Here is a 16,139-nt window from a genome sequence, read left to right on the forward strand (position 1 = left end):
GCACATGAGTGAACTGGCGGTAGTGCTGACCGGAACCCACCCCTGGGTCAACTTATTCTCCAAAGCACTTGAGGGCAGGACAGCAAGCAATGGATGGAGACTAATCAAGGGGAGAAGCAATTTAGAACTAAGCAGGGGGTGGACTTGAAGACCTTCAAGTTCCCTTCCAGTGCTGTTATTCTGCTATCCTAATGAGAAACTTCCTAACGCCGAGGACAATTAACCAGTGGAACAGCTTGCCACCAGAAGTTGTGGATGTTCCAACGCTGGAAGTTTTTACGAAGAGCCTGGACAGCCATTTCTCTGGAATGGTATATAGATGTCCTGCTTGAGCAGGGGGCTGGACTAGAGGACCTCCAAGGTCCCATCAAGTTCTATTCTATTCTAAATATAGATTCTAAAATTGTGAATGCTCCATCACTGGAGGTTTTCAAGAAGGGACTGGACGGCCATTTGTCTCAAATTGCATCGGGTCTCCTGCTTGAGCAGGGGGTTGGACTAGATGACCTCCAGGGTCCCTTCCAGCTCTATTCTGATTATCCTGTCAGCATGCAAGGCTTGTTCAGGCTTGTTAGGCTTGGACAAAAAGTGAAATTAAAAACAACCAAGGTTAATCCTAACCAAGCCTAGCTTATAACCATAGGTTAAGGCCAAAATTTCCATTGCTAAGCGAGATAGGGGGTCAACTGACTTTTTGCCTCATTTTATGACCTTTCTGGCCACCGTCAGGAAGCGAATCGCTGCAGATTTCAGTTCACAACCTGGCTGTTAAGTGAATGTGGGCTCCCCCATGGACTTTGCTGGTCAGAAGTTCGCAAAAGGGGATCATGTGATCTTGGGACACAGCGACGGTCGTAAGTATGAACCCGTTGCCAATCGTCTGAATTTTGATCACATGAGGATGCGGGAAAGGTCGTCAACGGTGAAAAATGGTCGTAAGCCACTTTTTTTCAGTGCCATCGTAACTGTGAACGGTCACATGTCACCCCAGGACTGAGCATGAATCAGTTGCCAAGCATCTGAATTGTGATAATGTGACCTTGGGGATGCTGGAAAAGTTGTAAGTGTGAAAACCCACCATAAGCCACTTTGGTCAGGGCAGTTGTAACTTTGAACGGTCACTAAGTGAAGGGTTTTAAGTTGGGGACTACTTAGAAATTGAATAAGCCAACAAATCTATCTTATCTATATACAGTATATAAAAGCCAAGTACCACTCAGTCGTCACTAAATCTCCAGAACCGTAAAGCCTACAAACATGACATTTGACACGTATGTTCCTCTTGGCTTCTAGGTGCTCGTTAAGAAAGGATTTTTTGAAATGACTATCAGATCATTAGTATTTCTTATACAGTAATTAACATGATCTGATGCTAAGGAGTTCTACTCCCCCTCCCCACCTGGAAAGAACTCTGTTCCAACTGCCACTTGCCTCACATTCCGTTACCTCAGTTCAAACTAGCAGGCGTTCCACTCAGGAGTGATCTGGGGCTCCTTACAGTGCTAAACGTCAGTACCTCACCAAAATATCTACGCCTTCCACCTATGGAACGGCTTCCGGACTCAAGGCGTCAGGAGCGATATTCCCTTATATGTTTCAATTACCGACCACTACGGAGCCAACGGATTGAACCGGAGTGAACCAGATTTCGCCCGATCACATGGTTTCGTCGCAAAGCACAAGTATCCAGCTAGTAAGAAATAAATGAATATTAAATCAACATCCGTAATGTAAGTCAAGTATTGTGTATTTAGTTTATTTTGCAATGAGATGTAAACAAGGCTTGAAGGGCAGCACAGCCAGCAAGATGGCGGCTGCAGGTCAGGTGACTTTTCTATGGGAGGGAGGGGCCTTAGAATGGGCGGGGCATGAACCTTTCAAGCCACTCCTCCATAGCTTCTCCCATGAGGATATGCTGGGAAAATAAGGGGAGCCTTATTTTCTATGGTCTTTCAATCAATATTTTATTCTTTCTTTTGCTGACTGCCGCCCCCACTGTAGTCCTCAACTTAGTTCATTTAGTGACGGTTCAAAGTTACAATACTGAAAAATATAACCTGGGACCATTTTTGAAAGTGACGACCTTTGCAGCCTCCGATCGTATGATCAAAATTCGAACACTTGGCAACTGACTCCTATTTATGACGGTTGCAGGTCCCGGGGTCACGCGATTCCCTTTTGCGACTTTCCGACAGGCAAAGTCAATGGGGAAGCCAGATCCGCTTCACAACCAGGTTACCAATTTATCAACCGCAGCTGTTCACTTAACAACGGTGGCAAGGAAAGCTGTAAAATGAGTCAACACTCACTTAACAAACGTCCCACTGAACGACGTAAATTTTGGCCTCCGTTGTGGTCGTAACTTGAGGATTACCTGTATCACAGCACAACACACCACACGGTTAAAGAAACACCCACTATGCAAAGCTAACGGAAGCTCAGCTTGTTGTGTGAATGCGTTAACTGGGCTGTTCCTGATCTCAGTTTAAGGTTTCCTGGGAATCCGCAAAAAAGGGAGAACTGAATTCTTTGACCCGGTTAGGAGTGGTGTTTGAAGGCCTTGGAAGCTTAATCTGCCCAAGGAGCAGATTCAGTTCTACAGAGGAATGATTGAGCCTGTCATCTGCACTTTTATAACTGTCTGGTTTGGTTCTGCAACCCAACAAGACAGACGGAGACTTCAGAGGAGAATCAGAACTGCAGAAAAAAACAAATACAGCCAACCTGCCTTCCGTTGAGGACCTGCGCACTGCACGAGTCAAAAAGAGGCCCGTGAAAATATCTACAGACCCCTCGCATCCTGGACATAAATTGTTTCAACTCCTACCCTCAAAACGACGCTATAGGGCACTGCACACCAAGACAACTGGACACAAGGACAGATTTTTTCCCCAAAGGCCATCACTCTGCTAAACAACTAATTCCCTCACCATTGTCAAACTATTCACTAAGGCTGCATTGCTGTTAGTCTTCTCTTTCTTCCTAGTACCCTTTTCCTCTCACTTATGGCTGCCATGATTATGTTTGTTGCTTGTAGCCTTACGATTTATACTGATTGTTTCCTAGTATGATTTGATTGCTTATTTGTATCCTTAATGACTAACACTAAGTGTTGTACCTTATGATTCATGATGAATGTACAGTATCTTGGCTTCTGATGTACACGGAGAGTATAGGCACCAAAGACAAATTCCTTGTGTGTCCAACCACACTTGGCCAATAAAGAATTCTATTCTATTCTATTCCATTCCTTACTCCTATTCTATTCTATTCTATTCTATTCTACATTCCAATATTCTATTCTATTCTATTCTATTCTATTCTTCTATTCTATTCTATTCTTCATTCAAATATCTATTCTATTCATTCCAATATATATTCTATTCTATTCTATTCTTCATTCCAATATTCTATTCTTCATTCCAATATTCTATTCTATTCATTCCAATATCTATTCTATTCTATTCTTCATTCCAACATTCTATTCTATTCTTCATTCAAATATCTATTCTATTCTATTCTATTCTTCATTCCAATATTCTATTCTATTCATTCCAATATCTATTCTATCCTATCCTATCCTATTCTTCATTCCAATATTCTATTCTTCATTCCAATATTCTATTCTATTCTATTCATTCCAATATATATTCTATTCTATTCTTCATTCCAATATTCTATTCTATTCTTCATTCAAATATCTATTCTATTCTATTCTTCTATTCTATTCTTCATTCCAATATTCTATTCTATTCATTCCAATATCTATTCTATCCTATTCTATTCTATTCTATTCTATTCTTCATTCCAATATTCTATTCTTCATTCCAATATTCTATTCTTCATTCCAATATTCTATTCTATTCATTCCAATATATATTCTATTCTATTCTATTCTTCATTCCAATATCTATTTTATTCTATTCTTCATTCCAATATCTATTTTATTCTATTCTTCATTCCAATATTCTATTCTATTTTCCATTCAAATCTATTCTACTCTACTTTACCCTACCCTACTTTATTCTAATTCTATTCTATTTTCCATTCCTATTTCTATTTCTATTCCTTATTCTATTCTATTCCTTCTGTTCTGTTCCTATTCCTACTCTACTCTAAACCTAAACGGGATCTCGAACCCTGGACCCCCTGTGCCTGGAACCCTCCATCTTCCAGGGTCCACGCATCCCCCCCACCCCAATAAAAGGCACCCACTGGGGCAGAGGCCCCCCAAGCCTTGCGTGCCGAAACGGAGGTCGGCTTTGAAGCAAGCGGGTCGGTTGAGCGGCCGTGTGAACCCATTTCACCCCCCCTCCCCATGCTGGCTCTTTGGCGGACCCCCGGAATCCCCCCTCCCCTCCGCCCCCGAGGGCAGCTGCCCCCATTGAAAGCGATCAAGGGCGGCGGCCGCCTCTGATCTGGCGGCGGGGGCGCCTTTGATGGGCCCGGGGGGACAATGGGTCCCATTCAGCGGCGGGCAGTAGCGCCCGGCTCCCGTCCAGGGAACTAATGAAGCGCAGCCGGGGCTGCCCCTCCGCGCGCTGGGAAAAGGCAGGCGCCCCCCGCGCTCCCCCGGGGATATATAGAGCCGCTCCCGTCGCCCCGGGAAGGCAGGCAGGCAGGCAGGCGGGGAGCCCGAGCCCTGGTCCTCCTTCGGCCGCCCCGGGACATGGAGCAACCGCCCCTGCGCCGCCTCCTCTTCCTCCTGCTGCTCCTGCTGCTGCTGCTGCCCCGCCGGGCGGATCCGGCTCCCGCCGCCGCCGCCCCCGGCAAGGAGCTCTTCCCCCTGCCCGCGAGCGTCTTGCGAGGTAAGAGTGGCTGGAAGGCGGCTAGTCCTCATTGAGCCCACCTGATTGCCCCTCTCGTCCCCCCCTCCCGCCCGTCAGCATCCTGCGAGGTAAGAGCGGCTGGAAGGCGGCTAGTGCTTCTAGTCCTCATTGAGGCAGATCCACGCGGCTCCCCTCCCTACAATGAGCTTTTCCCCATGCCCGCCAGCGTCTCTTGCGAGGTGTGGCTGGAAGGCAGCTAGTCCTCATTGAGCCCACCTGCATGCCCCCCCAAACTGTCCCCCCACCCCCGTCAGCGTCTTGCGAGGTAAGAGCGGCTGGAAGGCGGCTAGTCCTCGTTGAGGCCACCTGCATCCCCCCCCCCAAAAGCTCTTCCCCTAGCCCACCAGAGTCTTAGGAAGTAAGAGCCTCTGGAAGGCGGCTAGTCCTCGTTGAGGCTACGTGCAGCCAAAGAGCTCCTTCCCCTGCCCGCCAGCCTCTTGAGAAGTAAGAGCAGTCGGCAGTCTCCTAGTCCTCCTTGAGGACGATCTGCACGGCTTCTAAAGTCCACCAAAGTCTTGCAAAGTAAGTGTGACTGGAAGGCGGCTAGTCCTCATTGAGGCCACCCGCATCCCCCCCCCAAAGGTCTTCCCCCTGCCCACCAGAGTCTTGGGAAGTAAGAGTGACTTGAAGGTGTCTAGTCCTCATTGAGGCCAATTCATATGGCTCTCCCCCGGACAAGGAGCTCTTCCCCCTGCCCACAGTGCCTTAGAATAGAAGGACAGGAATAGGAATAGGAATAGAGCTGGAATGGACCTTGGAGGTCTTCTAGTTCAGCCCTTGCGAGGCAAGAGTGACCTGCAACCTTCTAGTCCTCACTGAGGACAATTCACGCAACTTCTTGCCCAGGAAGAGCTCTTCCCCCTGCCTGCCAGTGTGTTTTCTAGTCCTCTTTGAGGCTGGTCCATGTGGCTCTTTCCCCTGTCCACTAGGTAAGAGTGGCTGGCAGCCTTCTAGTCCTCATTGAGGATGATCCATACAGCTTCCTGCCCAGTAAGGAGCTCTTCCCACTGCCCACTGGACTCTTGCAAAGTAAGAGTGGCTGAAAAGCATCCAGTCCTCATTGAGACCACCTGCATGCTCCCTCCCCTGAGTTCTGTGATTGTGAGCCGCCCTGAGTCCCCTCAGGGAAAAGGGCGGCCTATAAATTTTAATAAATTCAAATTCAAATTCTTCTCCCTGTCTGCTAGCATCTTGCGAGGTAAGAGCTGGAGCAGACTTCTAGTCCTCATTGAGGCAGATCCAAGAGGCTCCCCTCCCTGCAATGAGCTTTGCCCCATGCCTGCCAGTGTCTTGCTAGGTAAGAGTGGCTGGAAGGCTTCTAGTCCCCATTGAGGCCACCAACATGCCCCCCCCAAAGCTCTTCCCCCTGCCCACCAGAGTCTTGCGAAGTAAGAGTGACTAGAAAGTGTCCAGTCCTCATTGAGGCCAATCCTAACAGCTCTCTCCCTGACAAGGAGCTCTTCCCCTTCTCACCAGCCTCTTGTGAGGTAAGAGCAGCCTTCTAGTCCTCACTGAGGCCAAACTGTGAATCTCCCCCCCCAAGAAGTTTTTCTCCCTGCCTATCAGCATCTTGCCAGAGAAGAGCACTAAACAGCCTTGTAGTCCTCATTGAGGCCAATCTGTATAGGTTTCCCCCATACACACACCAATGAGTTTCCCCTACCTGCAAGGGTAAGATCAGCTGGCAGCCTTGTAGTCCTCATTAAGGCCAACCCTTGTGGCTCCCACTTCAGCTAGGAGCGCCCCCCCCCCCCGCCTATGAGTGTCTTGCGAGGTAAGAGCAACTGGCAGGCTTCTAGTCCTCATGAAGGCCAATCTGGGCTGGCCCTTTAGACCAACTTCGGGGACCAATGTCCTCCAGCTGTCTTCAGTAGAGCAGAGTGACCTGGGTTGGGGGATTTTATTAACAAAAACCCAAATTTCCTTTCTTTTTATTGGTTTGTTGCAAGTTAAAAGAAGAAAGAAAGAAGAAAGATTAAGTGGATTCTAGGTGTGTTTGCCAAAGAATTAAAACCTGGGCCGAGAAATCCAAAGGAACTTTCTCATTTATCCCCCTGCCTTACAAACCCGACATTTGTAACCCGGGAAATGTGGGAGGTTTTTTTTTTAATTTAATTATTTTATTTTGCTTATACAAACACAACATCTTTGCAACACGTTATACTTTTTACATGTGAGCTGTGTTCCTTTTATCTGTACATATAACTCTTACATACCCATATCTATATACATATATTATACATATTTTCATATCTCTTTTCATATACCAATTTTAGATAATCTTATATTCTTTTAATTCCTACTATTTTTTGTCAACAGTCCGTTTTGTATTTCTACCTTTTATTCATTCTCCGGTTTTGTACTTGTCTTTTTTTATTTCTTAGTCTTTCTTCTTTTCTTTCTTGCTTTCCTAGTCCCCCCCCCCCCCACTTTCCTCTAGCCAATCATTGCATAATACCCATACTGCATAATATTCAGGAAATGTGGTTTTATCTAGACAAGACTTTCCCACCGTTATGTTCTGACCGAGGCTTCCCCAGAGCCTGGAGCAAACTCCTGGTCCCAACGAAACCCCCTTTTATTAGTTTACTGTGAATTCTCCTCATTCACATCCAGCAAAGTCTTTCGAGGGAGGATTTACGGTCACAGACCTTATCTGGCTTGGAGAGCTGCCAGGCCGATATCTGCAGAACTTGGCAAGGAGCCTCGGAGAGTCACGAACCAATGAAGCAAACTTATTGTCTCCTGCAAACTCCACTCCCCTTTCGCTCCTCTTCTATTTCCTCTGGGAGGGGCCATTCACCGTCCACCTGTGGCCTTGCTCCCAAGTCGACCCCTGTTCTTTAGCTGTTCCCTGTCAGGGTTCCAAATTGCATCCAAAATTAAATCAGATTAAATCCAAGGCAAAGTATTGCTCAAAGTTTCAAGTTACTAAGAGAGCCACGTTGGCACATCTGGGAAAACCCAAATCTGAAAGCTTCCCAGTTTTCCCCACCCAGTTGAAAGTTCAAGATCTTGCCCCCCACACCCACAAGTCCATCCCATGGTCCAATCATCCACTGCCATGCTGGCAGTTCCACCCATCCAGTTCTGGTCAGGTGCAGAGACAAAGGATGTCCTTGGCTTTCTAGAAAGAATGTTGTTATGGCTACATAGCATCTAACTTCGTACAATCCCATTTTCCCACCATAGAAAATGCATAGTAGAATAATAATAAATGTGGCAGGCCTGAGACCCACAGGAAAATGTGTCTGCAGGCCTGACATTCCCTTCGTCTGGCAACTCTGCGCATGCGCACCCTGGGAACAGGCTCCAGCTGTTCTTCTGCGCCACTGATGTCCGACTCTGAAGGCAGCTGATAACTGGCACAATGGCCCTGGCCCCCTCTCTGCTTCCGACACAGAGCCCTCCTCCGAGCCTTCCCCAGACTCCAGGACTGGCCCATCTTGCTCCCCAACCTCCTCACTGTCCGAATCTGCTGCCAGCTGCGGTGACCGCTGGCCACAACACTTTGAGGACTTGAAGATGGGTGGACTTCAACTCCCAGAATTCCCCAACAGGCAAACTGCTGTTTTGGAACCCTGCATTTCTGCACCCCCAAATTGGACATTTCATGGGGTGGGTGTCGAAAAAGTAGCTGAGGTTTTGGATGCCATTCCTGTAGGACAGCGTCTCCAAATATGACCACTTTTAAGACGGACGGACTTCAACTCCCAGAATTCCCCAGCCAGCGATGCTGGCTGGGGAATTCTGGGAGTTGAAGTCCGCCCGTCTTAAAAGTGGCTAAATTAGGAGAGGCCTGGCTGTAGGATATATTTCCCCCTTTGAGCTGGTGGGCAGGGAAGCTGGTAGCACCCCACGCACTGTTGATTTGTCCCCCTCTGCCCAGTGCTGTCCAACCGCGGGACCTTGGTGCTCGAAGCTGCCATGAAAGCGGCGCTGATTTCGCTGGAGGAGGCCCTGTTGGAGCACAGCCGGCGTCTGCAGGAGTGTAAGCGGTGCGGATCCTGCCCCTCGGGGGACTGCGGGAATCGGAGCAGGCCTTGTACCGGTAAGCTGAGAGTTCCTTCCTCCCTCTCTTCCTACCTCCCTCCCTTCTTCCTCTTATTTCCTTCCTTCCTTCAATTCTTCCTTCCTCCTCTTCTCTTTCCCTTCCTTTTCCCCCTCTCCCTTCTTTCCTCTTATTTCTCTTCCTTCCTTCAATCCTTCCCTCCTCCCATCTTTCTTTCCTCTCATTTCCTCCTTCCCTCCCTTCTTTCCTCTCCTTTCCTTCCTTCAATTCTTCCTCTCTTCTTTCCTCCCATTTCTTCCCTCCCTCCCTTCTTTCCTCTTATTTCTCTTCCTTCCTTCAATCCTTTCTTCCTCCTGTCTTTCTTTCCTCTCATTTCCTCCCTCCCTTCTTTCCTCTCCTTTCCTTGGTTCAATTCTTCCTTCCTCTCTTCTTTCCCCTCATTCCTTCCTTCCTCCCTTCTTTCTTTCCTCTTATTTCTCTTCCTTCCTTCAATCCTTTCTTCCTCCCGTCTTTCTTTCCTCTCATTTCCTCCCTCCCTTCTTTCCTCTCCTTTCCTTGGTTCAATTCTTCCTTCCTCTCTTCTTTCCTCTCATTCCTTCCTTCCTCCCTTCTTTCTTTCCTCTTATTTCTCTTCCTTCCTTCAATCCTTTCTTCCTCCCGTCTTTCTTTCCTCTCATTTCCCCCCTCCCTTCTTTCCTCTCCTTCATTCAATTCTTCCTTCCTCTCTTCTTTCCTTTCATTTCCTTCCTTCCTCCCTTCTTTCTTTCCCCTTATTTCCCCTCCTTCTTTCTTTTAATCCTTCCTTCTTCCCTCCCTCCTTTCTTTCCTCTCATTTACTTCCTCCCTTCAATTCTTTCTCCCTCCTTCCCTCTCCTTTCCTTCCTTCAATTCTTCCTTCCTCTCACTTCCTTCTTCCCTCCCTTCTTTCTTTCCTCTTATTTCCCTTCCTTCTTTCTTTTAATCCTTCCTTCCTCCCTCCCTCCCTCTTTTCTTTCCTCTCCTTTCCTTCCTTCAATTCTTCCTCTCTTCTTTCCTCCCATTTCTTCCCTCCCTTCTTTCCTCTTATTTCTCTTCCTTCCTTCAATCCTTCTTTCCTCCCAACTTTCTTTCCTCTCATTTCCTCCCTCCCTTCTTTCCTTCCTTTCCTTCATTCAATTGTTCCTTCCTCTCTTCTTTCCTCTCATTTCCTTCCTTCCTCCTTTCTTTCCTCTTATTTCCCTTCCTTCTTTCTTTTAATCCTTCCTCCCTCCCTCCCTCTTTTCTTTCCTCTCATTTACTTCCTCCCTTCAATTCTTCCCCCCTCCTTTCCTCTCATTTTCCTTTCTTCAATCCCGCTTCCCTCCCTCCTTTCTTTCCTCTCCTTCCCTCCCTGTGATTTAATGCTGCCCCGTGCCACAAAGGCTGCTGGCTGTGTGCCACGAAAGCCGCAACCTAGCTAACAAGAGTCCATCGCGGCAGCGCAAGAGAACGTCACGGGTTCTGGGGAGCCCTCTGGTCCCCCTCCCGTTCACAGCAGGGCGCAGGGATGTTCTGCGTTCTGATGACGCCAAGACTTTCTGACACGCTTCCAATTTTGCAGATTTTCAGAAAGGCCAAAGGGCCGTTGCCAGACCTCCGGATTCTCCATGGCACGCGGCCCTAAGCGTAGCAGCCGCTTCCCTTCTAAGACCTCAAATTCTTGCCCAAAACACTCCCCGTCCCTGCTGAGACCTGCACACTCAACAGGCCAGTTTGTTCCTTTTGTGAGTGCAAGATCTTTCCCTGCCCTGGGATTGTGCAAGGGGAGGGGGGCGTGCAAATCCCACCTCCCCTCGAGCCAGCCAGCAATGTGGACTGACTCCCCAGGGATAAAAGTACAGGTATGGACGCTCATAGGATGGGCAGCAACTATCTAATAAAATGAAATTCAATGCTGAAAAGAGTCAGGTTCTACATTTAGGCAAGAAAAACGAAATGCACAGGTACAGAATAGGTGGTACCTTGCTCAATAGTAGTAACTGTGAAAGGGATCTTGGAGTCCTAGTGGACAACCATTTAAATAGGAGCCAGCCGTGTGCAGCAGCTGCCAAAAAAGCCAACACAGTTCTTGGCTGCATCAACAGAGGGAGAGAATCAAGATCCCGTGAAGGGTTAATACCACTTTATAAGGCCTTGGTAAGGCCACACTTGGAATACGGCATTCAGTTTTGGTCACCACGATGTAGAAAAGATGCAGAGACTCTAGAAAATAAAGATGGCGGTGCCGAGGATCGAACAGGTACGGTCACGCGTCTGCCGGAGTTACCACCTATTCGGCCAATAGTAGGGAGTCCTCAACTTACGACCACAATTGACCCTGAAATTTCTGTGGCTGAGTGAAACGTTGGCTCAGTGAATTTGGATCCGTTTTACGACCTTTCTCGCCGTGGCTGTTAAGCGCATGCCTGCGGCTGTTAAGTTTGTCACACGGTCGCTAAGTGAATCTGGCTCCCCCATTGGCTTTGCTTGTCTGAGGGTCGCAGAAGCGGATCATGTCGGCGGGGACACTGCAACCGTCATAAATACAAGTCGGTTGCCGAGCGTCTGAATTTTCGATCACGTGACCACGGGGATACCGCAACGGTCATAAGTGTGGGGAAACGGTCCCAAGTCCCTCTTTTCAGTGTTTTTGTGACTTTGAATGGCTGCTAAAATGTTCTAAATGGAGGATTACCTGCGCATAAAAATTGTGGTTTGTGCATTCTTATCCCAGAATTAAAAGCTGGTTGTGTAGGAGGGCTGCAAAAGAACGTTGTTGATTTTGTGTTGTTTCCTTATTCACTTGCAGAGCCGGGAAACGATGTGGAGGATTCGAACTCGGTGGCCGATCAGGCTGTTCCAGGTTAGAGCACCTTTGGCACGAATGACGCCTGTCCTCAGAGTACAGGTAGTCCTCAACTTACGACCACAATGGAGCCCAGAATGTCCCCGCTGCTAAGCGAGGCATTCGCTCAGTGAGTTTTTCCCCATTTTATGACCTTTCTGGCCACTGTTGTTAAGCGAATCACTTACAGTGGATAAGCGAATAACCCAGTTATTAAATGAATCTGGCTTCCCCATTGACTTTGCTTGTCTGAAGGTCGCAAAAGGGGATCACAGCATGACCCCGGGATGCTGCAACGGTCGTAGGTCTGAACCAGTTGCCAAGCACCCTGAATTTTGATCCCGTGACACCCGGGACACAGGAACCGTCATAACTACGAATCAATTGGTAAGCGTCCAAATTTTGATCACACGACCGTGGGGGTGCTGCAAAGGTTGTGGAAAACAGTGGCAAGGCACTTTTTCCCAGTGCCGTTGTAACTTTGGACGATCACCAAAGGATCTGTTGTAAGTCGAGGACTACCTGTAATAGGGGAGTATCGCCCAGTGGGTGGAGGGGCATACGAGCATCCCGCGTCATTCGTCTGCTTGTGTGCGTGTGGAGGTTGGATCCCATGTGGTGCGATGGCACCGTTTCCCTCTCGCAACCTCGAGCCCTCAGCAGGGATCTGGAGAAACAGACCGGGCTGATGCGCCAGTTTTGCTTCCCCGCTGTTTTCGTTTGAGGAGCGAGGTCAGCGTTGGGGGCCGCCAAGCTGAAGGGCTGACCTCACGGGACGGTCCAGTCACCCTCTTAATGGGGATTAAGCTTGACAGAGGGAGCCTGGTTCTCAGGCACCGTCCGGCTGTTCTACAGCTTTCCGTCTCGGAGCCAAACATTTACTATCTTTAGTACTTACTAAAAGCAGCGGCTAGAACAGGGATGGGCGATTAATTTTCCTCACGTAGGAACAAAGAATGAGGTGGATGGATGGAGTCCCCGAAGCAGTCGGCGTGAGCTAAAATGGAGTCCGGAGGATGGTAGAGGACAGGAAGGCCTAGAACAGTGGTGGGTTGCAGGCGGTAATGGCCCGGTACGGGTGTACCGGTGCCTGCCGGGAGCACCGGGTATCGTTTCGGTACGGTGCTCCAGAGGGCCCATCCGCCCACCCTCGTTCGTTACCTGCTGAGCAGCTGGAGCATTGCGGAGGCGTCATGGAGCGTCTAAGGTGAGACTAGAACTCCCAGTCTCCTGGTGATTGGTCCAAGGTCACTCACCTGGCTGTCATATTCAAAGGTGAGACTAGAACTCCCAGTCTCCTGGTAATTGGTCCAAGGTCACCCACCTGGCTGTCATGGCTACGGTGAGACTAGAACTCCCAGTCTCCTGGTGATTGGTCCAAGGTCACTCACCTGGCGCTCTCTCTCCCTCTCTCTCTCTCTCTCTCTCTCTCTGTCTGTCTGTCTGTCGTCTGTCTGTCTGTAACTCTACACTTCGATATGGCCCAATGGCTAATCAGTAAACTAAACAATGGCATCATAACTTTGAATACTCCCTAAATGAACTCTCGTAAATCGAGGTCTACCTGCACTGACAGATGTTGGAGAGGGATTAACACTGGGTAAAACATCAAAGGTGTTTGTGTTGTCCCTCAGCGGGGCCCGGATTCGAATTTTGCATGTTGCGCCATCATTCCTTGCAAAGTACAGTAATGCAGATTGGAGCCCAGAGGAATTCTAAGATGTAAACAAAAATGCCACTTAACAGGCGGCCCCGTCTGTTAAAACATCTGCCTGCTATTTAATAGGCTCGATCTTTAATGTTGCTTTCCCCAACCTGGAGCCCTCCAGATGTACAGGAGGTCCTCGGCTTATGACCAAATTGGGAACCAGAATCCCTTAATCACCCCCAAAGGGGTGATTAAGAGAGCCGGCCCCGATTTTACGACCTTTTTGTCCTGGTTGTTAAGTGAGCAGCCGCAGTTCTTCAGCGGATTGTGGCAGTCGTTAAATGAGTCTGCCTTCCCCGTTAAGATCAGGTTGCCCTGGTTGTTAAGAGAACGGCTGCAGTTCCTAAGTGGATCGTCAGTCGTTAAATGAATCCACCTCCCCTGTTGTCCTGGCTTGCCAGAAGGTCGCAAAAGGGGATCATGTGGCAACCGTCGTAAATATGAGCCGGTTGCCAAGCATCCAAATTTTAATCACGTGACTACGGGGGAGGGCGCAAAGGTCATAACTCTGAAAACGGCCGCAAGTCACCTTTTTCAGGGGCGTTGTAACTTTGAATGGTCACTAAATTGAGGACTAACTGTATTTTATTTTGTTCCTCGATGATTTAGCCTCTAATCCGGTGTTTTTCCCAAGCTTAATTATTTTAAGATGGGTGAACTACAACTCCCAGAATGCCCCAGCCAGCATTGCTGGCTGGGGCATTCTGGGAGTTGTAGTCCACCCATCTTAAAATAATTAAGCTTGGGAAATACTGCTCTAATCTTAACTCACTCCTATTACTTAGTGGTTGTACAGGTAGTCCTCAATTTACAACAGTTCATTTAGTGACGGTTCAAAGTTACCACAGCGCTGAAAAAAGTAACTCATGACCATCTGCGCATGCGCAAAATTTGCCCTGGAAATTGTTCTGCGCATGCAAGGAACCGAAAATCAAGATGGCGCCGCTGTAGGAGAACCGGTTCGGGGGCATGGCAGGTCTGGGTCGCTGCCTGTACCACCGATCCAGGCCGCTAAACCCACCACTCAGTCAGACGCTTGCCAACTGGTTCATATTTACGACTGCTGCAGTGTCCCGGGGTGACGTGATCCACTTTTGCGACCTTCCGACGAGCAACGTCCAAGGATTCGCTTAACAACCGGGTTATTAAATGAACATGGGCAGGGATTCACTTAACAGCTGTGGCCAGAAAGGTTGTAAAACGGGGCGGAAACCCGCTTAACGAAGGCCTCGCTTAAGAACAGAAATGTTGGGCTCTGTGGTGGCCGTAACTCGAGGAAGCCAGATTCACTTAACGACTGAGTTGTTTACTTCACCACCACTGCGATTCGCTTTACAACCCGTGGCGAGAAAGGCCGTAACATGAGGCAAATCTCATTTCACACATGTCCCGCTCAGCAACATTCATTTGAGGCTCAATTGTGGCCGTAAGTGGAGGATACCTGTATTCTGCAAGGCCGGAACATGGGTTAATGTGTGAATGAATATATGAATGTTTAGCTTGGGGATCTGAAAGCTGATTCTGACATCCTTAAACCCAGTGATGGCTAACCTTTTGGTTGTTGCGTGCGCCCCAAACCATAATGACACCCCCATGCACCCTCCCCCTTGCGCATGCCTCCACAACCGCCCCCCTCCCCCGGGACCTTTTTGGGCGTAGTAGGCCTCCCTACAGGCTCCCGGGAGCAAAAATGTGCCGTCGGGTTTACACGCTCCCCCCTGTCCCCTGTTGTGACTCAGCAGACGTCTTCTGTGAGCCTTGAGTCTTTTCAGGATGTAAGGTCAACGATGCAGCTGGGGCTCGTTAGTGGGGTTCTGGTGATAAAAGAACGGATAGTGCCACGCCCTAGTTGCAGGAGTCAACATTCCTTGGTTCGTTCAACATTGATTGATCATCGGTCGTGGTTTATGTAAAATACACTTGGAGAAGTGCTTTGTTTTCTGTAACCCAGATTCAAGGAGACACTTGGAGAAGTGCATTGCGTTGTAAGAGTTTTTGTTTTATATTCTGTTATCTGGTCAGAGACTGTATTTATGTTATTTTTGGGCTCGCAGCCAGTCGGAGCCGAGGACTGATAAAGAGAGTTCCTTTTAAGTTTGTCTGCCTGCCGTGGGTTAACGAGCCAAGAAGGGGGGGGGGACAGAACAGTCCTCCCACATTCCCTCACCCCCACGGTGCATGCACGGTGGAGCTGAGCTGGGGTGGGGGCTCGCATGCCCGCAGAGAGGGCTCTGTGTGCTACCTGTGGCCCGCGTGCCATAGGTTTCGCCATCGCGGCTTCCGCCAGTTACTGGAATCGAACCTTTTCTTGCAGAATCCTGTGGGCGCCGCGTGGTCCCTGCCCCCAACGCGACTCTGACGAAGGGGAAGATCGTGGGGGGCCGCCGTGCAAAGCCGGGGGCCTGGCCGTGGCTGGTGTCAGTGCTGCTGAACGGAGAGCTGATGTGCAGCGGGGTGCTGGTGGGCAGCGCTTGGATTGTCACGGCTGCCCACTGCTTCACCGGGTAAGGCCAAGGGCTCTCATCTCCACGGAAGGGGTCGGGGAGGTCATCCAGCCTGACCCCCGCCTGGATTGGCTCCATAAAAGTCTCTCTGACTTCTCTTTTAAGACCTCCAGTGAAGCACTCGTTGGTTTCGTGCGGCTGGCTGTTCCACCGGCTCATCCGTCCCTTGCCTCTATTTCTTATTCTGTTCTCCCCTTCTTCTCCCTTCCCTTCCTTCCCTCATGTGGTGTTATAAGGCCTTGGT

The 16,139-nt window shown here is 48.9% G+C and overlaps 1 protein-coding gene across 1 annotated transcript in view; it reads left to right on the plus strand.

Moving 5' to 3' along the window:
• Nucleotides 1-4,669: 4,669 nt before the first annotated feature.
• Nucleotides 4,670-16,139, plus strand: part of PRSS56 (serine protease 56) — a 39,368-nt gene continuing 27,898 nt past the window's right edge. Inside the window, exons 1-4 of the mRNA XM_087726057.1 lie at nt 4,670-4,808; nt 8,719-8,880; nt 11,648-11,701; nt 15,706-15,895. Of these exons, the coding sequence (XP_087582183.1) occupies nt 4,670-4,808; nt 8,719-8,880; nt 11,648-11,701; nt 15,706-15,895 (545 nt within the window). The remainder of the gene's footprint in view (nt 4,809-8,718; nt 8,881-11,647; nt 11,702-15,705; nt 15,896-16,139) is intronic.

This window comes from Thamnophis sirtalis, unplaced genomic scaffold, assembly GCF_051295495.1.
Source record: "Thamnophis sirtalis isolate CommonGarterSnake01/CBP01778 unplaced genomic scaffold, rThaSir2_p1.2 scaffold_11, whole genome shotgun sequence".
Taxonomy (NCBI): Eukaryota; Metazoa; Chordata; class Lepidosauria; order Squamata; family Natricidae; genus Thamnophis; species Thamnophis sirtalis.